A 23451-nucleotide genomic window follows, 5' to 3' on the forward strand; every position below is an offset into this window, starting at 1 on the left:
GTAGGTCACGCTCTGGACTCGTCAGTCACCTGAGAACTCATTTTTAGTATGGAAGCGAGTCATCCTCGACTTTGAGGGTGTACCTACGACAACATTCGATTTGTTATTGAATGACTATAATCTATGTTAATTCCACTTCAAAGGGGTTTGTCCTTCAATAGTCCATTAACATATAAATTCCAATTGGTTGCAAGTTTGATTCTCAGTCTGTGCTAGTTGTTCATCTCATATGTGGCAATTAGAGCTCTTATATATTCACATACACATTTATTTTCTTTGCGCGGTACACCCGTTGAGATGCAAATGCTACTTTTACTTTCAAGTTTTTTGTTCGTTCAGAAGGGTTTGACTACCTGATCCACTGACATTTCCTGATTTGTTAAAAAGATGTGTACTTCTGCGAAGCATGGTTTGTCCTGCAGGGAGTTTTCTCGTTAACCTTCACTCCAGTTGGGGAAAACGGTTATTGCACTGTTGTCTTATACCATATGGTATTCTGTTCAACAAAAATTGGTAAATGTTCCCAGCAAGAATTAAAGGCCAGATTTTTCTGACCACCGCAGTTCCCACAGACTTCCCAGCTAAAAGGTCACGGGGAGCCTGTCCATGATCTTGATGGCTACCCATTGCAATTTAACCTTGGGACTAGCATTAATTTCATTAAGGCAAGTCTGCCTCCCCTTTTTCAGGAGGAAGTGCCGCCTTAGAGAGCTCTTGGCCAATCGGATGGCCAACAAATTTGTAGTCTGCAGTGTAGCCATCTGGGGTGGCCACGTCCCGATTACAAAATGGACACTTGCAAGGAGTGCAGGGAAAAACGGACAGCACTAGAGAAAACAAGCAGGTGCAAGGTTTCCTGTGTATTAAGATTTGCAAAACACAGACAGAACTGAAACCAATAGCCATTAGCATATTAATGAGCTATCTCCAGGGACAAAAAGAAACATTGAAACAATCGAGACCAGAACAGACTCCCCGGCGCCAGTGGGAGCTAAAACAAAGGCAGGCCAACGGTCACATAGGCCCACCCAACGATCAGCTACCTTTTCAAAAGGTTGAGTCCATCTGGTGCAGGCACACCCACAGTGCTGCTGAGAAGGAGGTTCGGGGTTTTGATCCCGCAACAATAAAGGAACAGCAATACAGTTCCAGGTCAGTGTGGCTTAGAGAGGAACGTGCAGGTAGTGGTGATACCATGTGTCTGCTGCCCTGGTCTTTCTTGGTGGCAGAGGTCATGCATTTGGAAGATGCTGGCAGAGGAACCTGGTGAATTTTGTTGCAGTGCATCTTGTATATAGTATACACTGCTGACATTGTGCATTAGAGTTGTATGTTGATGGATAGGTTGCCAGTTAAGCAGCCTGTTTTGTTATGGATGGGTGCTGAGGTTAAGGTTAGGGGGGGGGGGGTTGTTGGGTTACGGGTATAGGGTGGATACGTGGGTTTGAGTAGGGTGATCCATTGCTCTGCACAACATCGAGGGCCGAAGGGCCTGTTCTGTGCTGTACTGTTCTATGTTCTAGAGGATCCATACTCATCTGACTTGTGCCTTACAGATGGTGAACAGGCTTTGGAAGTTGAGTTACTCACCTTAGAAGTCCCAGTCTCTGACCTGCTCTTGCAACCACAATATTTATATGGCTAGTCCAGTTTAATCTACAGTCAATGGTAACACCCAAGATGTTGATAGTGAGGGATTGAACAATGGTAAAGCCATTAAATATCATGGAGAGAGGCAGCACGGTGGCGCAGTGGGTTAGCACTGCTGCCTCACGTCGCCAAGGTCCCAGGTTCGATCCAGGCCCTGGGTCTCTGTCCGTTTGGAGTTTGCACATTCTCACTGTGTTTATGTGGGTTTCGCCCCCACAACCCAAAGATGTGCAGGGTAGTTGGATTGGCCATGCTAAATTGTCCCTTATTTGAAAAAAATGAATTGGGTACTCTAAATTTATAATTTTTAAAAAGTATCATGGAGAGATGGTCAGATTCTCTCTTGTTGCAGATGTCAGGAAATTTGAATCCAATAAAAATCTGGAATTAAACGTATGCTTGGGTTCTAGACACCGGGGCAGGATTACAAGGGGAGGATATGACCTTGGAGAAATGGGAGGGAGGCATCGCCAATGGGCCCACGGTGCCCAAATAGGTCGCCTAAACAAGGCTCTCCAAATAGCATGGGAATTTCCTTTTCTGCAGGTAAAATATCAACGGTATTTCTAAGTAGGTTGAAGCTCTCACATGGCCAATAATTGGACACTTAAGAGCTTCAATAGGCCCAAAGACGAGCAGGTAGCCTGATGCCTCCCCAGACCCTGTAAAATTTCAGACAGGTTGGGTACGGGCAGATATGCAGTGGGAAAGCAACCCGCTGAATTTTACATGCATTCTTCCCCTTCAAACGTGCTGGCAGGAGAGAAACCCTTCAAACCTGCTGGCAGGAGGTGGATTGGCCATGCTAAATTGCCCGTAGTGTCCTACAAAAAGTAAGGTTAAGGGGGGGTTGTTGGGTTACGGGTATAGGGTGGATACGTGGGTTTGAGTAGGGTGATCATGGCTCGGCACAACATTGAGGGCCGAAGGGCCTGTTCTGTGCTGTACTGTTCTATGTTCTATGTTCTAAAGTGTAAAATCCAGCCCAAGGTTGGAATTTGATTGATAAAACAAACCCCAAAGTACAGTCTAATACTTAAAGATAAGCCACACAGGGTATTGTGTAATGGTAAAAACTAAAAAGAGAGAAAGATAATGTATTTGCTGTAGCAGTAAAAAGATAGAGAAATACACACCTGACTGCTGCAGTTTCCAATGATTAACGCATCTGCTAATGCCAGCTGGCCTGCTACCATTCCTTGTTCCAGTGGTGGGACCACTCCCTCCGCCAGACGATTTGATGTTACCACAATGCTGTTGTCATCATTTAACACAATTGCAGGATCCGCCTGGAAACAATAGGTCAAAACAATATTTGAACCTGGTTAAGGTACCACCAACACTAAACACTCAAATTTCTCATTCCTGGTATAATTCTAGTAAATCTCCTCTGCACTCCCTCCAGGGTTTTAACATCCTCCTTAATGTAGGTGTCCAGAATTAATCACAATGTGGGGGGAAATCTCTGGTTACCGACGTCAAAATCGCGATTGGCTAGAATCAGGGGCGGCACCACTTTTGCAATGCACCGCCTCCTCGAAAACACCATACTCAGGGAGTACGCCACATGCCGCATGGACAGCCTCAGGACGTCACCCGAGGCCCTCCCCGATGCTCCACCCCGACGGGCCGAGTTCCCGACGGCTTAGGATACGTGTGCTGTTAATGGTTATTATTACTTCATGGTGGAGGGCAGCCTGGTGGCGCAGTGGTTAGCACTGCCTCCTCACAACACCGAGGGCCCAGGTTCGATCCCGGCCCCAGTGCACATTTGATAAGAGCGAAATACATTGTAAATGCCACGCTCAAGCTTGTAGAGATTAGTACATCAATAAAGTAATATAAATAGAAGATAGATTGGTACAACATATTAAAACACTGAACAATGCAAGAACCAAAAAGGAAATACTGAACAATCAAGGTTGTTCTTCTACCATTTCCAAAATATTTTATTATAAAATATTCAAGATAGCTGTAGCTTTCTCTAATATATGATTCTATTTATTATTCACTTTGTCACAAATTTGATAAGACAAACTTAGTGGAATATGAAGATGGCTCCTTGCTCCACTGGACTTTTTAATTTTGTACTTCAGGCTTGCAATGGTGCATGAATCTAGTACTGTCTGACACCATGCACTTCAGGCAACAGAATGGGCAGTTCAAATACAAACTGTTAATACATGACCAATTTCTCGTCAGTTACCTTCATGTTTCGTAAAAACTTCATGGCTTTGGAATTAACTTCAAGCGTTCCATACATAATCAAACCAAGGCTGGAAATTGGTATATGCTAACTTAATGAGATAATGTTTTTGCACATTCTGTTTTACATGCACCATTTAGTCTCTATCTACCATCACTTAATTAATATATTTCTTCATATAACAAATCAGGAGAAAATAACAATATTACTTGATAGCCACCAAGTAAATTTCAAATATTGGCGTTCAGTCTATTTCTTTCCTCCTTGCCATTAAGTTGACAAATCTTCCAACTGCCTGACTAAGAACAGGCAAAACTCTAATTTCAACCGATGAGTTTTAGTGAATCTTGGAAAGATTTAAAACTCTTCCAATTGGGTTGTACCACACATAAGGAGTTAAATTAAGCTATTCGCAAATGGCATCAACTGCATTAAATTAGTCATCAAAGCATACCCATCAGCATTAACTGAAAAAGGTTCATTTGAAGTTAGTTAACTAGCAATACAAGTAACTTTAAACACATAGATATGACATGGCGACCGAATAACTTATTTTCATATTCTCATATTTTCCATAACTCCAGTTTACTATTAAACAGACCTCAACAAATGCTGCCACCTCCTGTAGCACAAGATTCCATTCTAGCTGATCTTCAGTGTTGAACCGATGTGTATAATCTTCAATTTCATCTGACAGTTCCTATTAAAATTAGATTTTACTTTTAGTGTGTAATATGGATCTACAACTAGCTCACCATTTAAAAAATTACAACTCCAACAATAACAGCAGGCACAGGGGTGAATTATCCGCCAGCTGGACTCTCCGTTCTGCTGGCAGCGCACCCCGGTCTGCAGGTTTCCTGGCGGAGTGGGGTGCCTACAATGGGAAATCCCATTGGCCGGTGGCGTGAAGGGAGAATCCTGCTGGCAGCAACGGCCTGCCGCCAAGGAACACGTGGCTGGGGAGGCGGAGACTTCATCCCAAGAATGTTAAGTATAGATGAAGCCGTATTTAAGCTATGCTACAGTTAAACTAAAATATAACAGTGGTTTAAACATGAAAGGCATCTTCTAAATTCAGTTCAGGTTGAAAGTTCTTCATGCTGGCACACATTGATTTTCGAGGTTTAATGAAAAATTGCCACTTGGGCAAGATACCAGAGAGTTCCAAATGTTGATGGACTCGTATCCCACGGGTCAGTGCCTTCTTGAGAGACAGGAAGAAAATGGGGAGGGGCGGGGGGATAGTTAAAATACAATGTGAAACTTTTTTCAACATTCTTTTCCATCAATTTCATGTACTTTCTTCTTAAAGGTTGTAGACAACAATAGTGTTCAGTGTCAGTCACAACTTTCTCTGATGTTGAAGCAGTCCGTGTCCATATACAAGATCTGGACAACATTCAGGCTTGGGCTAATAAGTGGCACGTAATTCTTCACCATATAAGTGCCAGACGATGACCATCTCCAATGAGAGAATCTAACCATATTTCCTTGACATTCAACTGCATGACCATTGCAGAATCCTCCACCAACATAGGAACAGGAGTAGGCCATTCAGCCCCACGAGCCTGTTCCGCCATTCACAGATCATGACAGATCTGTGACCCAACTCCTAGGGCAGGATTCTCTGAAATCGCGCTCGGCGCGGGGATCGGGTCTGACGCCTTCTCGCAATTCTCTGCAGACCGGAGAATCACAGCTGGTTGTGCACGCGGTCGCCACGGCGCCAGTCGGGGGCCATTGAAAGAGGCCCCTGTGGCGATTCTCAGCTGGCAGCTGCCAGAGTTCCCACTGGCGTGGTTCCCTCATGGTACCACCCGGCCGGAGCTCGAGTGGCGGATGCGGACCCAGGCTCACGATCGGGGGTCACCTATCGGCGGCGGCCGCCTTGCTGTGTGGGTCCGCCATGTTGTGCAAGGCACTGCCGCAGGCAGGCCGCCGCGCGCATGCGTGGACCCGCGGCCGGAATTGCAGGGTCCCATATCGGCAGTCGGAGCTGTGGGGACTACTCTGGGGCCCTGCTAGTCCCCTTCAAAATGGAGAATCACTCTGGACTTTCTAGAAAAAAGTCCAGAGTGATTCGTGACAGTTCTCTCGCGGGCATGGGGACATAGCCCCATTTTCAGAGAATTCCGCCCCATGTTTTTGGCTTTTGGCCCATATCATTTCATATTTTTGCTTGACAAAAATCGATCTCTCAGATTTAAAATTACAACTGATCTAACTTCAACTGCTGTTGAGGGAGAGTTCAAAGCCTCTACCACTCTGAGTGAAGACATTCTTCCTAACATCTCCCTTGAATAGTCTACCCATAATTTTTAAACTATGCCCCCTAGTTTTAGAATCTCCAAACTAGAAATAGTTTATTTCTATCTACACTGCCTTTCCCTGCTAATGTCTTGAATACTTCAATCAGATCACCCCCTTAACCTTCTCAATTCAATTGAAAACGTATTTAATTTGAGTAATCTCTCCTTGTAACTCAAATCCTGTAATCCAGGAATAATTTTTGTAAACCTACATTACACTCCCTCCAAGGCCAAAATATCCTTCCTATGGTGTGGTGTCCAGAACCAAATGGGGGGGATTCTCAGTGTCAGAGACAAAGTGCTGACACCAGGACTGAATTCCGTAAGTTCTACGGCCCAGATTTGGCACCAGTCCCGGAGTGATTCAGGGCACACTAACTGGCTAGCACAGGTGCCAAAGTGGAACTAAAGCAATTCCAACGAACTCTGGCATGTGATTCGCCGGGGTCGGGATCGGTACTGGACAACCTGACAACCAGCAACTGTGTATAGGCTCTCCATTCCTCACACACCCACATCCCAGCCAAGAAAATGGCGCTGCGTTGTTGGGGTGCCTAAGGGGGGTGACCTGGGGAGGCACCCATATGACCCGTGATGCTAAATTCACAGTTGAGAGTGAGCTGTGTGCGTTTGGCTGCCTTGCAGGTTGCGGAAATGATGGTCTGTGTCTGTCCACCCCGAACGACCTCCTAGCCACCCCGCCCCGCTATTCTCCCTGCCCTAGCAGAAGCCACCCGGCCAGCCACACATCTGTCAGCAAACTATAGCAATATTGGACACCTTTCGTACCCCCTCTCTCTCCATCAATAACCACGGTCCTGTTTCCCGACTTTAAATACAACAAGTGAACCTCGCCGTCAGTAATTCACTCTGGTGGAGGCAGAGCATCGTGGGGGGGGCCCAGAAATTCGCAGTTGGGCCCGTTAATGATGTGCCAACAGCACAATAGCATTGTGGATAGCACAATTGCTTCACAACTCCAGGGTCTCAGGTTCGATTCTGGCTTGGGTCACTGTCTGTGCGGAGTCTACACATCCTCCCCGTGTGTGTGGGTTTCCTCCAGGTGCTCCAGTTTCCTCCCACAGTCCAAAGATGTGCAGGTTAGGTGGATTGGCCATGCTAAATTGCCCTTAGGGTCCAAAATTGCCCTTAAGTGTTGGGTGGGGCTACTGGGTTATGGGGATAGGGTGGAGGTGTGGACCTTGGGTGGGGTGCTCTTTCCAAGAGCCGGTGCAGACTCGATGGGCCAAATGGCCTCCTTCTGCATTGTAAATTCTATGTCTCACAGCATTTTACTGTTAGATTTGCATGCCCACACCAGTGTTGAATGCAATCACACCGCTGTAGAGGCATCGGCGCATGGCATTCCAGTTGCTGAGATACCGGCACATGACATTCCATCGGGTGCCTGGCGCCAGCCTCGATTTTCAGTTGACATGCGATTCTCCGCCTGATCACGTTTCCGGATTCTGGAGTCGCTGAATGGAGAATCCAGCCCAGGCTCTAACCAGGGTCTTGTAAAGCTGCAGCATAACCCCAATATTCCAATCCTCTAGATATTATCCTTTTTAATTATTTTCTGCACTTGTTCCTAGCATTTCAAGGACCTATGCACTTGATCCCCAAGTCTCTTTGGACATCCACTGTACCTAACCTCTTTCCATTTAGAAAGTACTCTGCTCTATCCTTTTTTGGTCCAAAATGGATAACCTCACACTTGCTTACATTAAATTCCACCTACCACACTTTTGCTCATTCACTTAGTCTGGCAATATCTCCTTGCAATTTTATGCTATCGTCTAGGCTGTCTCCAATGCCACTGAACCTTGTGTCATCCACAAATTTGGATATATTACTTTCAATGCCATCATCCAAGTCATTAATGAGGCCCCAACACAGATCCCTGTGGTACACCACTAATCACCTCCTACCAATTAGAGTAATTACTCATGATCTCAACTGTTGCCTGCCACTCATTTCCTAACTATGTCAATAATTTACCCTCAACTCCACGGGCTTCCACCTTAGTTGACAGTCTTGTGTGGGACTTTATCAAATGCCTTCTGGAAGTACATATAAATGACATCCGTAGACATTTTCATCTTATTCACCTCTCCAGAAAAATCAACATCTGGGGAACATTTAATGTTGACCACAAACTTAACTGGACCTGTAAATACTGTAGTTAAAACAGGTCAGGGGCTAGGAATTTTGTGGCCAAGTAATTCACCTCCTGACTCCCTAAAGCCTCTCCATCATTTACAAGGTGCAAATCAGGAGTGTCATTAAATTCTCTCTGCATACCTGGAGGAGTGCAGCTCCAACAGCATTCAAGAAGCTTGACACCATCCAGGACAAAACATCCCACCTGATTGGTACCCATCCACCAGTTTAAACATTCACTCCCTCCATTACCACATAGTGACAGCAGTGTGTGTCACATACAAGATTCACTGCAGCAACTCATCCCACCTCCTTCCAGAAGAAAAAGAATAGCAGTTGCATTGGAACACCACCAAGCCACACAAAATCCTGACTCAAAACTACATCACCATTCCTCCACAGTTTCTGGGTCAAAAATCCGAGCTCCCTTTCTAACAGCATTGTGTGTGTATTGACACCAGATGGACTGCGGTGGTTCAGGAAGGCAGTGGCTCACCACTATCTTCTCAAGGGCAATTATGGATGGACAACAAATACTGTACTTGCCAGCAACACTTGCATCCCATGAAAGAATAAGTGAAATAAAATAGTGAAAAGTGTAGAGTCTGTAAATTGGAGAATGGCTAATAAGGGAAATACAACATCTTCAAGAACAAACTGGAAAAAAATCGGATCAGTGGCAACTCTGCTCACGTAATTATTTTTTGTACATGTGTCGAGACAATAACCATCTATCCACGCATGGTTGAAATTCTTGTATGCACATTCCATTAAATAATTAAGAAGGCCAATGCCAAGGCCCAAGCCCAAATGATTGAATAGGCATTTTAAAATTTAAATATTTTTAAAATAAGTTTTTAAATAGCAGAAGTAGATTTCTGTTGAATTAGAATTTCCGAAAAGTAATTTGATGTGCTGAGAATTAATTAAATAACAAGATAAATTATTGGAAATTAGGAAATAGTCTGATAAAATTATTGTATTAGTTACTAGAATAGCTACCATTATTCCTCAAGCAAGGACAGGAAATGAACTAGGCAGTGAGAAAAAATTATTTTCATTACTTTGAAACGCACTCGTTCCCTCAATCTCCTATCAATCTATTCATATTCCCTGTTTCATTACAAGGTCAACTGGAATAACATATGCAATAGTAAATGGATCACACACTCCCTAGCAAACAGCATCAGATAGTAACATGCAGCTATATTGTACCCAGCCTAAACATGTGCAAAATTGAATTTGGAGTAGTTTAATAAATGTACTCATGTATAATGTCAAATTCACAACTAGAAAGACTTTCAATGTCACATCTGCTCTAAAATTCAACAACTGCTACAATGATTTTAGAAGAAAACACATCCCAAGGTGTTTACAGAAAGAATGTGAAAGAAAAGAAACAACACTGTTAACTAAATTACAGATCCATGTGCAAAACCACAGGGAGAGAGTTGGGAATGCTGATAGAGAGCTTAATCAAAACAAGGTTGTGCTTTTTGAGGCTTTTTCTTTAAAAAATGTGCGGACGCCCAAAGCTGGAGGACTGTTGGAGAGTAGTGCAAGGCCACAAAAGTGACTTGAAGATGAGGGGAAGGATTTTAAATTCAGCTGTGTTGGGGAAGAAGGAAATAGTGTACATCATCAAGAACAAGGTGATGGGATAGCTGGTCAGAAGGACGAGTGTATGACAAGTTGTAGGATAGGAGGCATTAGGAAATAAATTGGGGAAAACAGTGTGCGGCAAACAACATGGCTACGGTTTTCAGCAGGTGTAGAGTGGAGGCAGGGATAGAAGCAGGAAATGTTTCAGAGATGGAAATTATAAACTCTTGATGATGAATAATACGGGTTTGAAGCGCAGTTAAGGATCAAACAGAATGTCAGGACCTTGCAATTCTGTTTCACTCTCCCCAAGGTGGAGTAGGGTTGGAGAAACGCAGTCAGTGGCAAAGTAATCCTTAATGGATGGAGCTAAAAAGAAATATTTCTTTAAAAAACTGTAGGCATCTATAAAAAAGTATCAGGAACCTGAAACTTCATAAAAAAGACTCATACCTTAACTAGCTCTCCAACAAGGTCCATTTTGTTAAGCAGCAGACAAACCACTATGTATCGTGCATAATACCGTAACTTTTTGACCACAAGCTCAGGCCTACAAAAAGTGAGCACACCAAACAGATTCAAAGGAAAGAAACATTGAGTGATGCATCCAACCAAGAAATAAGTGAAAAATGTTTACCATTACAATTTAAATTGAACACAGTTTGAATTTTCCACACCTAATTTAGGCATATTTCCCAACTTTGCTGCTTTAATTTAGGGGCATTTTTTGAAAACATGAAAATTGTTGCCCATAACAGAAAATAAGAACAAATCCTGTACACAGGTATTTCAGCAGTCAAGGCTTGTATGTAACCATTTCTGTAACATGTTATGCCTGCAGCAGTTTGTAGTTATAAACACACAAAAGATATTTATGAAACTATATAGATTAGCATACCTATCCTCCTTAGTGACCTGGGAATAGTAGGCCCTTTGTCTTATTGCAGAGTAGAAAGAAAATGCTTCATTCAGATAACTGGTCTCAGAAGTACGCAAGCTAAAGAATGGGGTGGGAGGGAAACAAAACAAAAAAGAAAAATAAGGCAGCATTATATTGGCATGAGTTGGGGAGAAACAGGCCAAAATGGTGCAAAAAGGGAAATAAAAGTTTTGAGAAACAACGGGTGACATTTTATCCATGGTACACCATTCCTGACTGTGGAAAGTAAGTGGCACTCCTGCTGTCTTGTTTTTTTGCTCGTTCTCACAAGTAAAATGTAAAGTGCCAGTGGAGTGCATGCATGACACATGTAATTGCGTGAGAGGGAAGCTTTTCATTCTCTCTCTCCTCCCCCCCCCCCCCCCCCCGCTATCAATCATCTTGTCCTGGCCCCCAAACCCTCATGCCCTCCTTAAAGATGTTAGATGCACCCCACGGTTCAGGGATGCCTCCTGCAGGATCTCCTCCAGGCCATCAGGAAAGGCAAGTGGTGTTCATTCTTGCAGATGCCATTAGGAGACCCTCCCGCCTTATCAAGGTGGCCTGGAACGGGGTAGCAGAGGAAGTGAACAACTGGCGAATCCATAGCAGGACACGGGTGCAGAGCAGTAACTAGTTGAATGACTTGCCTATTCTTTGTGCTTAGATGCAATGTGAGAATGACAGGCCAGGATGTGATGGGGATTCATACAGACAAGGGAGTTGGATTCCAGCTGACAAGTCACCAACTCTGAACATTGTCATGCAGGAGAAACAGACACATAATGCCAGGGAGAGAGCCAAAACAGGGGTAGAGTGGCCGATCTGAGAATCCTACCCTGACAGAGGAAGTAGACGCCTAGATCGCAGGAGAGGAGGTAGGTTGGCCATTAGCACAGTAGGAACGGCTGCTCACACTGTGCAGGTACTTAATGTGTTCTCCACCACAGGCCATTTCCATGCACGGTTTAGGCCGCAACCAAGGAGTCAGAAGGCTTCTCCTGTGTGGATGCTGAGAGTACACCAGCACCTGCCTCATCAACAACCTCCGTCAGTGCAGAGATCATGCGTAGAATCAGGGTCACTATCTGGTGGACATATTACACACATGTCCCTGAAGCTGAGAGAGGCTAGAATAGCCGGGTCCTCTGACACTGGGAGGACTGCTGGAGACCAGGCCCTTGCCGTGCCCAAGGCAGATGGCAGGCCTCTGGCTGAGGCCACAAGGAGCCCACTGGACATGCAGAAAAGGTTACGGGAAAATGTGCTGGAGATGCAAGAGGTCACGTGCAGCTTTGCACATGCAATTGAGGAGTGCATTCAATCCATGGGTTCTGCCCTGTCCCAAGTCCGTGAGCAGATGGCTTCCGCCATGGAGAGGGTAGCAAGTGCCATGATGAGCCAGGTTGAGCATTCAAAGCATACACGCTCTGACCTGCATTCCATCGCTCTAGCCTTGGGCTCAGGGGAAAGGGAAACATACAATCATAAACTTTACAGTGCAGGAGGCCATTCGGCCCATCGAGTCTGCACTGGCCCTTGGAAAGAGCACCCTACTTAAGCCCACACCTCCAACCTATCCCTGTAACCCAGTAACCCCACCTATCCTTTTTTGGACACGAAGGGCAATTTAACATGGCCAATCCACCTAACCTGCACATCTTTGGACTGTGGTAGGAAACCGTAGCACCCGGAGGAAACCCACGCAGACACGGGGAGAATATGCAGACTCCGCACAGACAGTGACCCAAACCGGGAATCAAACCTGGGACATTGGAGCTATTAAGCGACAGTGCTAATCACTGTGCTACTGTGCAGCTCACCAAGGCATTTCAATCTTCCTTCAGGTGCCCCTCCTCCCCAGGGAGGTGGGGAGATGCCAAGGAGCACCCAAATGGAGAGGAGCATGTGATACTCCCAGAGTGAGGAGTCATTCCCCATCCACTCCAGCACTGACCCATTAGCTTCAGCAATCATGGCCAAAAATGGGATGCCCGTGGCCCAATGCAGGCTGGAACCCTCAGAGCTGCATGCCTCCAGTTATCCATCACCATGTGGAACAACACTGAGCCTCCACCTCAGCGGAATGGGAGCGAGCGCACGAGCACGAGGGGCAGACCGAAAGCAGAAAGCTGAAGAGTGAGAGACAGTGGAAAAGGGGATGGAGAGAGACTGAGCAAGAGGGAGAGCGTGCGAGAGAGATAAAGAGCAGGAAAGGAGCGAGGACAGAAAGACAGAGTGAGAGAGGCGAAAGGTTGAGACATACAAACAGTGCTACTCAGGCCTGGAGTGATTTTGTGTTAATTGTTAATTAATTTGTTTTAAACATTTCCAAAATCAAACTTACTAATAATGGTAGTAGAGTTGTCCTATTTTTGAAGCAATTTCTCCAATCTGCCACCGCTTCAGACCATATCTATTGTCCAGAATTTGCCTAGGGTGAAAGATGCACAAATAACACAAAATACGTACAGTATGTATAAAGATGCATGAGACAATTTACATATATTGTAAGGGCCATTCCTGTTGATTCCCCTAGTTTCTATTTCTTTTATTTTGTCTTTATTGTTTATGGTCCATGGATCGTTAATGGAGACCTACTGTTACCACTCTCTGGGCTGCATTTTTTGCCTATTTAATTATAGTTACTGTTAATGAGATAATTGTGTTTAAATTTACAAATCTAGTGGCTATAGTTGTTGGGAAACCTAACACCCTGGATATTTTAAAATAAAAGTCATTTCACCCATGTTGTGACTCCGGGTCAAGTGGGGCTGGAATTGACCACACACTGACCCAGGATGTCGCAACAGTGTGACTAAACTTTCAAAATAACTGTACAGATCAATTCTAACTTGGCACTTGTATATTCAGCGAACACTAGTTTTATGGTGCCAATTAAGTGCAACATGCAATAACTTTAAAGCCACGACTAAAAATGTGTTGCAATGTAGAGCGAAATACTACCAATTTTTAATATGTGCAAAAGAAATTTTAAATAAATTTCGAGTACCCAATTATTTTTTTCCAATTAAGGGGCAATTTAGCGTGGCCTATCCACCTAGCCTGCACATCTGTGGATTGTGAGGGTGATAACCACACAGACACGGGGAGAATGTTCAAACTCCACACGGACTGTGACCCGGGGCCGGGATCGAACATGGGTCCTTGGCACTATGAGGCAGAAGTGCTATCCACTGTGCCACCGCGCCACCCTAATATGTGCAAAATTGATCACGTGGCAATACCTCGGACACAATTGTTACATCACAACGGCTCTTGTTTTATCCACGTAACAGAATGTGACCCTTATCCATTTCCTCCAGCAAGTTGGAGACACAATTTAGAGAACAAAAGAGCTCTTTATCTGACCAATTCAAAATACAATGCTTCACCTCCAGTTTAATCAAGGTAAGCAAGATTAATTGGATTTTTGGAAGTATATTTTCCTCTTTCCACCCTGATATCAGCAAGCAGTCTGAAACAAAGTTGGACTCAACATTGTACTACATAGAATTTACAAAGCAGAAACAGGCCATACAGCCCAACTTAACCATGCTCCACACAGACCCACTGTTACTTTACTTAATCTATTAACATTCAATAAATCTTTCTATTCTTTTTATCCCTCACGTGGTTATCTAGTTATCCCATCAATGCACCAATGCTTTTTGCAAGAACCTCATTCTAATCACTCCTGTATAGAGAAATCAAGTTATTTATATACATACTCTGCTATACTTTCCCACCAAAATCTGACTAAAACTGTATGATTGGCAGATTGTAAAGATGTAAAAATTTAAATACTGTGAGCACTGTCAACCCTGCTCCAGTTAAAGCCATTCACCTGGTGGTTAGAATATCATTATCAAACATGAACAAGTGCGGCATGTTGAACCACTCTCCTCAACACTGGAAATCCATGCATGGGCACAACTGCACTTTCAACCATCCACTATGTAGGCCGTACTCAAACTCTTAATTCAGTTATAAACAGGTTAAATGTAAATTTTAAACGTGTAGTTAATCTAACTCTTTTTAAAATAAATTTAGAGTACCCAATTCTTTTACAGTTAAGGGGCAATTTAGCGTGGCCCAATCCACCTACCAGGCACATCTTTGGGTTGTGGGAGTGAGACCCACGCAGACATGGGGAGAATGTACACATTCCACACGGACAGTGACCCGGGGCCGGAATCGAACCCAGGTCCTCAGGGCCATGATGCAACAGTGGTAATTAACCTAACTCTTAAGAGAAACACAATGGTAGTAATTTCACCGAGCCAAGTATACTGTACTAATAATAATCTTTATTGTCACAAGATGCTTACATTAACACTCCAATGAAGTTACTGTGAAAAGCCCCCGAGTCGCCACATTCTGGCGCCTGTTCGAGTACACAGAGGGAGAATTCAGAATGTCCAAATTATCTAACAGCACGTCATTCGGGACTTGCGGGAGGAAACCGGAGCACCCGGAAGAAACCCACGTAAACACAGGAAGAACATGCAGACTCCGCACAGACAAGTGACCCAAACCGGGAATCGAACTTGGGACCCTGGCGCTGTGAAACAAGCTAACCTGGAGACCACGGGCGGGATTCTCCGAGCCTCTGTGCCGAAATCGCACTTGGCGTGGGGGCGGAACATGGGCGTCAGACCCACGATCGGATCCGACACCGCTCCCGCGGTTCTCCAGGGAATCGCCGCCAATCGGGCACGCGCAGTTGATGAGGCGCCAGATCAGGGGCCACTGATCCACGGGCGCACGCGATCTGGGGGGGTGCCTATCTCCTTGCTGTCGCTTCGCAGTGTGGGTCCGCCATGTTGCACGGTCAGCCGACACAGGCCGCCATCATGCGCGGACCCCTGACTGTAAGTGCAGGGGCCCCTATCGGCAGCCGGAGCTGCGAGGAGCACTCTGGGGCCCTGTTAGCTCCCTGCAAATGGCAGAACCACCCTGAACTTACTCCAGGTAAGTCCAGAATGATTTGCAAATTTTTTTACACGTGCATGGGGACATAGCCCCATTATTGGAGAATCCCACCCACTTCCTGTGACTAAACCCAAATGAAAATCACTGCAGCTGGTAGGATCATCCGCCACTTATCTGTTTTCCTCATTTTGGAATAACCTGCTGAAAATAAAGTATTATTTAATTGAATAGTCTGTCAAGCAAAATTTCTCCCAACCTGTGCTGCTGTTGGAACTTCCAGAGCTTCGTGTAAACATCAAACGTACGTCCAAAATATGACTGCCATTGTTTTTGTCCATACTGAGGTAAATCCCTGTAAGAAAAGAATAATCTGTATTTATTTTAGAGTCATGGGTTAAACTTGAGGTGGGTGGGAGGCGAGAATGGTGGGGATTGAGGTCTGGTGAGAGGGGAGAAAAAGGTGGGGATTGAGGTGGGTGTGAGGGGAGAGAAAGGTGGATGTGAGAATGTGAAGCAAGGGTTAACAGCTAGAACAATACAAACTTAATGGGACACATTAGTGGAAAGTTACAAATAAGGGAGTTATTATTGAATTCGTGATCCTACTCATGACAGTAAGCCAAATAGCCTTGAGAAACAAGGAAGATGGCTGGATGACGGAATATGAAATGTGGGAGTCATTGATAAAGTGGCTGAACACCACTTCAGCCACTTTGGGAGGGGGGGGGGAAGAGAGAAAGGTGGGTATTGAGGTGGGTCAGACAAAGAGGCAGAAGACAAGGGATGGGAATTAGGTGAATAAAGACAGCAGAAAGACAAACATGGACTAGATATTCATATATTAACTTTATAATTCAACAAATATTGCTAATTCAATAATTAATTTGGAACTATTACTCAAAGGGCCCACAATGCCTACATCAGAATTCTTTCAGGCTTATCACAGATCAATTGCAACAACTTGAATTAATATAGCATCTTTAACGTGGTTAAGCATTCCAAGGTGCATCAGAGCAGTGTTGTCAATCAAAATTCAACACTGAGCCAGAGAGAGAGGTTAGGGCTGATGATCAAAAGCAGGGGCAGAAACAGGTACTCAGATGGTTGTCGGCAATCTTAGTGACAGAGCAGGTACATGGTCAAAGTTCATCTTGTTCCACAAGTCAGTGTCACCTTTAATATTTTTACAGTTGCTAAAGAAAATGGATAGAAGGATTGAAGGGAGATGAAAGAGTCTTCCCTGGAAAGGAAAGGCAAAGGTAAAGAGGGGAAAAATTGACTTGAAAATTGAGGTAAATGGGCAGTAGTACAACTATTTGCAAGCTGACATTCACCTTCTTCCCAACAAAATAATATGGGCCCAATTTAATCTCTAATGATCAAGTCATCGAAGCTTGCTGTCAGGCAGACTTCTGAATAAGTAACATGACCCGTTTCATTTTACCTTACAGAAACAGCTCAAAATATAATCTTCCAAATCTCACAATAACTTATCCTTCAAATTCGACAATCTATATCTTTGCCACATATTGTTGGCCTATAAAATACACTTAAAAAAAAAATAAATTTAGAGTACCCAATTCATTTTTTCCAATTAAGGGGTAATTTAGCATGGCCAATCCACCTAGCCTGCACATCTTTGGATTGTGGGGGTGAAACCCACGCAAACACGGGGAGAATTTGCAAACACCACACGGACAGTGACCCAGAGCCGGGATCAAACCTGGGACCTCGGCGCTGTGAGGCTGCAGGGCTAACCACTGTGCCACCGTGCTGCCCTGGCCTAATAAAATACACTTAATAGTATAGCAGCATCTCTATTGTTTAACCAAAGGTTCTGTCCTTGGATCCTCCATAACATCCTCTAGTTCCTGCACAGTGATATTCTTCTTCATCAATTAATTTAACCCTCCACCTTTTCTTACTTCGCTAGCTTTCCTGTACATGTTGCTGGGATCTTCTGCTCCCGATCAAGTGCGGTGGATTTGGCGACGGGAGCGGAACATATCGCAAGAACAGCCACATTGTGTTTTATGTCGACATAAATGTGTGACATGATTGTCTTCACACACACATCCCCATCAGTGACGGGATACATTTCCTGACACTCAACGTCAGGAATATCCACCCTAAAAATGATATGGTGGCCGCTCTGCAAATAAAATGGCGTGAAGCATGCCCCTAGACCGCCACTGCCCCCTCCAATCCCCATCTATCTCTCGCTGCCACTACTCACCTCTGATCCCCAGCTATCTCCTCTCCCCCGATCCCTGCCTATCAGTCCTCCCCACCCCACCCACTTCCGATTCCCCCCTATCAACCCCCATCCACCCACTTCAGTCCCCACCACCTTTCTCTCCAGCCCCCACCCACCTCAATCCCCACCTTTCTCTCCCCGCCCACCCACCTCAATCCCCACCATTCTTGCCCCACCCCCACCTCACCTCAATCCCCACCATTCTCGCCCCCCACCCACCCACCTCAATTCCCACCTTTGTCTCCCCCCACACCCACCTCAATCCCCACCTTTCTCTCCAGCCCCCACCGACATCCCCCCCACCTCAATTCCTACCTTTGTCTCCCCGCCCACCCACCTCAATCCCCACCTTTCTCTCCAGCCCCCACCGACATCCCCCCCATCACCCCCATCCACCCACTTCAATCCCCACCTTTCTTTGCAGCCCCCACCCACCTTAATCCCTACCTTTCTCTCCCCTCCCACCCACCTCAATCCCCACCATTCTGCCCCCCCCACCTACCCACCCGCTTCAGTCCCCACCACCACATTTCTCTCCAGCCCCCACCCACCTCAATCCCCACCTTTCTCTCCCCGCCCACCCACCTCAATCCCCACCATTCTCTCCCCCCACACCCACCTCAATCCCCACCTTTGTCTCCCCCCCCCCAGCCACCTTTGTCTCCCCCCACCCACCTCAATCCCCACCTTTCTCTCCAGCCCCCACCGACCTCCTCCCCCCCCCCCCCCCGTCACCCCCCCCACCCACTTCAATCCCCACCTTTCTCTGCAGCCCCCACCCACCTAAATCCCCATCTTTCTCTCCCCGCCCACCCACCTCAATCCCCACCATTCTTGCCCCGCCCACCTCAATCCCCACCATTCTCGCCCCCCCACCCACCCACCTCTATCCCCACATTTGTCTCCCCCCCCCCCCACCCACCTCAATCCCCACCTTTGTCTCTTCCCCCACCACCTTCGTCTCCCCCCCCCCCACCTTTGTCTCTTTCCTTCCTCCTCCTCCCTCCTAATCTTAAGGTCTCTGCTTCCTATCTTCGAAAAGCAACTAATAAGAGTTACATGGGAATTTGCTTTAGTACTACTTTTGCCCACCCTGCCTATGGAGACATGCAGAAGATCTGGGCAAAGAAATCTTACCATTTTGCACAGCCATGGGAGCGTTACAGTATAATGCACTACTTCAATACTTCTCTCAAAAATTTGTATTCAACATTCAAATTGCAATGTTCAGATATTTAAGTAAAGAGTCTATTTTCATTGCTATGGAAATAAGAGATAAATATAATGAAACATTCAGTGTTAATTTTTCAAACAAATATGATCAAAATAGAAGGTGACTGCAGAGGTTCACATCAAAATAGCTTTGTAAATAAAATGATCAATGTCAGGTTGTGAATGGAGAAAACAAATCAATGATCTTCCTTCTCTCATTGTATTACCATTACCCCCCAAAAAAGGCACCTTAATTGACTGACGCCGAAAATGATGCAGCTGACCTAGCTTCTTAATTTTGCTTTAAGTTATTGGCTTGCTTTTTTGGTCTGTCACTGTATAGATCATGTGGGCATTATTACTGTCTGCTAAGATGGAAAATTAATGGGCCGTGGAATGAAATTAAATCCTGTATGTTGATAGCCCATCAGCTTAAATGACCTTGCATTCCACATCAGGCAAGGATGTCTTTGTGATGAATTCACTGTTGTTATCCAGTCCTCGTCCAGCCATTTTTGTGCATTTGTATTTTGTCCTGTGACATTATGCTAGAGAAACCAGACATGATCCGCTCAATCCAGCTCACTGTCTTTTGAAAAACAGGCTAATTTTATGTTCTGACTGAAAACTCAACATTGTATCACCATTTTTCAGCTTTTGTGGACATTACTTTGATATGGCAGTTTATGATTATTCTGTACTGTTCTGTTGGAAATCCTTTTAATGGCTATTGTGGCAACTACAACCATTTAGCATAAACTTGAATTGCTTTTGATAACTTCAAACATTGCTCATTTTCAAGAATTTACCTCAACATCATCTCTTGTTCTAATGCACACAAAAATTAAGTTGTTTTACATTAAATACATCCAATGTAGCACATATTTACATTTGAGCTTTTTTATAATTATTTATGTATCAAGATTACATTTGCACATTTTAGTACAAATTCTATAAAACAACTTCATATTGTACAATATCAGAAATCAAAACTAAAGTTGCACAGCACAGGTGCAAAGCACGTGCTATCTCCATCTAACCATTTTGCGCCAACTTTGGACAGAATGGATTTTGGGAGGGGTTTGCTGATGCCATGTCCAAGGTATTAAAAACAAGGGTGGCATTGAGTCCAGAGGTGGCGATTTTTGGGAATCCGGGAATCCAGGAGGAGAAAGAGGCAGACGTTCTGACCTTTGCTTCCCTGGTTACTATTAGAAAGGAGGGACTCAAAGCCCCCGAAGTCGGAGACCTGGCTAGCTTTCTTTGCTTGGAGAAAATCAAGTTCGCCCCGAGAGGGTCACTGTTGTGGTTCGCCCGGAGGTGGCACGGGGCACCGTCAAAGCAGACATTCCAATTTCTATCCAAATAATAACCCCAAAACTTGGTTTATTTTTACAAAGTAATTATTATGACATTCAAATTCAAGAACAGTGTAACTGAAATGTAGCCAAAGATGAAAACTGCTTTTCTTTTAAGATTCTAAATCTGACTCCACTGGTTCACAGTTCGAGAATGAGGGAATTATAGGGGAGGTCCAATGGCTCATTCAGAGTTCAGACTTCATATCCTAATGTAACACTCGCAAAAATTAGTCAGAAATTCTAGGCCTTTATTAGGACTGATGATTTAATTATGTTAAACAATTAGCATTTTATCATAAAATCACACTCTCTATTGTGCAGAAGGAGGCTGTTCAACCCATCTAGTCTGCACCGACCCTTGAAAGAGCACCCCACCTAGGACCACTCCCCCGCCCCATATCTGTAACCCCACCAAATCTTTGGATACCAAGGGGCAATTTATCATGGTCAATCCTGCATATCTTTGGACTGTGGGAGGAAACCGGAGCACCCAGAGGAAACTCACTTGGACATGGGAAGAACGTGCAAACTCCACCCAAGGTCGGAATTGAAGCTAGGTCCCTGGCGCTGTGGGGCCTACCGATCTGCGGGTGGGCCTGTGCTGTGGGGGCACTCTTTCCCCCAGCGCTGTCCGCTGTAAAGATCTGCCATGACTGGCGTGGAGAAGAAACTCCCTGCGCATGCACAGGAATCATGCCAGCCGTTCTGGGAACACGCTGGCGCTCCTGCATTGCGCCAACTCACGCCGGCCGGCAGAGGCCCTTCGGCACCGGTTGGCACGGCGCCAATCACTCCAGCGCCGGCCTAGCCCCGAAGGTGCGGAGGATTACGCACCTTCCGGGCGGCCCGACACCAGAGTGGTTCACGCCACTTTGGCTCTGGTACGGCCCGCCACCAGATACTGGAGAATCCCGCCCAAAATGTCTCAAGGTGCTTCACAGGAGCATTACAAAATAAAATATGAACCAAGCCAGCAAGAGATGTTAGGTGATATGACCACAAAACTGGTCAAAAGGGTAGATTATAAGGAATGTGTTAAAAAGTAGGAAATCAAGGTGGAGAGGCAGAAAGGTGTAGGGAGGGAACTCTGGGATCAAGGCCTAGGCAACTGAAAGTGCAGGCACCAATGGTGGTCTGATTAAAATCAGGGATTCTCAAGAAGCCTGAATTAGAGGACCACTTGATGTCTCAAGAGGGATATGCAAGAATTTTTAATCATGAACACCATCAAACTATACCCAATTAAGGAAATATACTAATTATTCAGTCTTTTTTAAATATCACTGGGAATGAGATTTCAGTCGATCAATCCAAACTGTAGTCAGCTATTATTTCCAATGGACAGATATGTTAATTTAACTTTCCTGAAATCGGAATACAAATGGTAAATAAATAAGCTCACAATCAGCAGTTCAAACTTTGTTTTTATATATGCACACATTTCAGCCCTTCTGTAACTATTAAAATAGTTTGTTGTTTGATCCAATACCATATCACCAGTTATTTTACACTCTCCACGGCACTTTGATTTCACTGGGACGACAGGAGCACAGCACCTGCGAAATGCAGTGCTAGAAGTTTACCACAAGTTTGCACCTATCAATTCCAAGAATGAAAGGGCATTATAAAAGAAAAGAAGAGGCAAACATTGCAAGCAAGGAGACAAAAGTAAATAAGGTCCATCACCACAAGCAGATTTTTGATAAATTCCAACCAGTCAGAACAGTATTGGCATTGTCAGGAACACCAGCGCTTGAAGACCTTGGGGTTGGGGGAAAAGCAACTGATCATATTTTATCCGAGGTGGACTTCCGGTGGTGGCGATGACGTAGTAAGCCGCACATTTGGGAGCTCCCATTTCAAACGGACTTTTCGGCTCTTTTTAGAGCCCAAAACGGAAATTTTTCGACGTCTCCCGGTGGGAGAAGGTGTGCTGATCAACTTTCTCCGCAGTTCATGACTCTAACTCGGAGTGGAAAGGGGGAAAAAACGGCAGCAGCTCCCCAGAAAAAACGGGGGAAGGAATCCAAGATGGCAGCTGGCAGAGCACCAGAGGAGTGGAAGCAGTGGGCCCTGGAGCAACAAGCTGCTCTCCTGCACTGTTTTGCAGATTTCAAGGCTGAGGTACTGAGCTCTCCGTAGGAAACGAACAAAAGGCTCTCGGAGATTCAGACGACCCAGGGTGCTGCCATCAAGGAGTTGCAGACGCAGGCCATTGAACGTGAGGAGGAGGCTGGGATCCGCGTGAGTAAGGTGGGGGGGACATGAGGCTCTCCACAGGAAGTGGCAGGACCGCTTCGAGGAGCTCGATCACCGCATGAGGCGGAAAAATCTGCGGATCTTGGACTTGCGGAGGGGCTGGAGGGGTCAGACCTGACAACCTACGTGGCTACAATGCTGAACTCGCTAGTGGGGGCCGGGTCTTTCCATCTGCCCTTGGAGCTGGAGGGAGCACTCAGAGTACTGGCCAGGAGGCCTAAGGAGAATGAACCCCTCCGTGCGGTGCTGGTGAGGTTCCACAGGTTCAGTGATCGGGAGTGTGTGCTGCGCTGGGCCAAGAAGGTGAAGAGCAGCAACTGGGAGAATGGGGTAGTACGGATCTACCAGGATTGGTGCGGAGGTGGCTAAGCGGCGGTCCGAGTTTAATCGGACGAAAGAGGTGCCTTACAAGAAGAAGATAAAGTTTGGAATGTTGCAGCCTGCGCGCCTGTGGGTAACTTATTCGGACCGGCATTATTATTTCGATTCCCCGGAGGAGGCGTGGGCCTTCGTGCGGACGGAGAAACTGGACTTGAACTAGGGGTTGGGGGTTGCAGGGTCGGTTGTAATACTTT

At 45.4% G+C, this 23451-nt stretch overlaps 1 protein-coding gene across 3 annotated transcripts in view; it reads right to left on the reverse strand.

Moving 5' to 3' along the window:
* The window catches only part of scai (suppressor of cancer cell invasion), a 222252-nt gene that overhangs the window by 100265 nt on the left and 98536 nt on the right, over positions 1-23451 (reverse strand). For all 3 annotated transcript variants that reach the window (XR_005458494.1, XM_038781892.1, XM_038781891.1), the window contains exons 3-8: positions 16044-16139; positions 13200-13286; positions 10832-10930; positions 10387-10483; positions 4458-4556; positions 2787-2939 (exon numbers count right to left, since the gene is read on the reverse strand). Coding sequence is in view for 2 of the 3 variants with exons in the window: in XM_038781892.1 (XP_038637820.1) it covers positions 2787-2939; positions 4458-4556; positions 10387-10483; positions 10832-10930; positions 13200-13286; positions 16044-16139 (631 nt within the window). In the remaining variant the exon portion in view is untranslated. The remainder of the gene's footprint in view (positions 1-2786; positions 2940-4457; positions 4557-10386; positions 10484-10831; positions 10931-13199; positions 13287-16043; positions 16140-23451) is intronic.

Source organism: Scyliorhinus canicula, chromosome 21 (assembly GCF_902713615.1).
Source record: "Scyliorhinus canicula chromosome 21, sScyCan1.1, whole genome shotgun sequence".
NCBI lineage: Eukaryota > Metazoa > Chordata > Chondrichthyes > Carcharhiniformes > Scyliorhinidae > Scyliorhinus > Scyliorhinus canicula.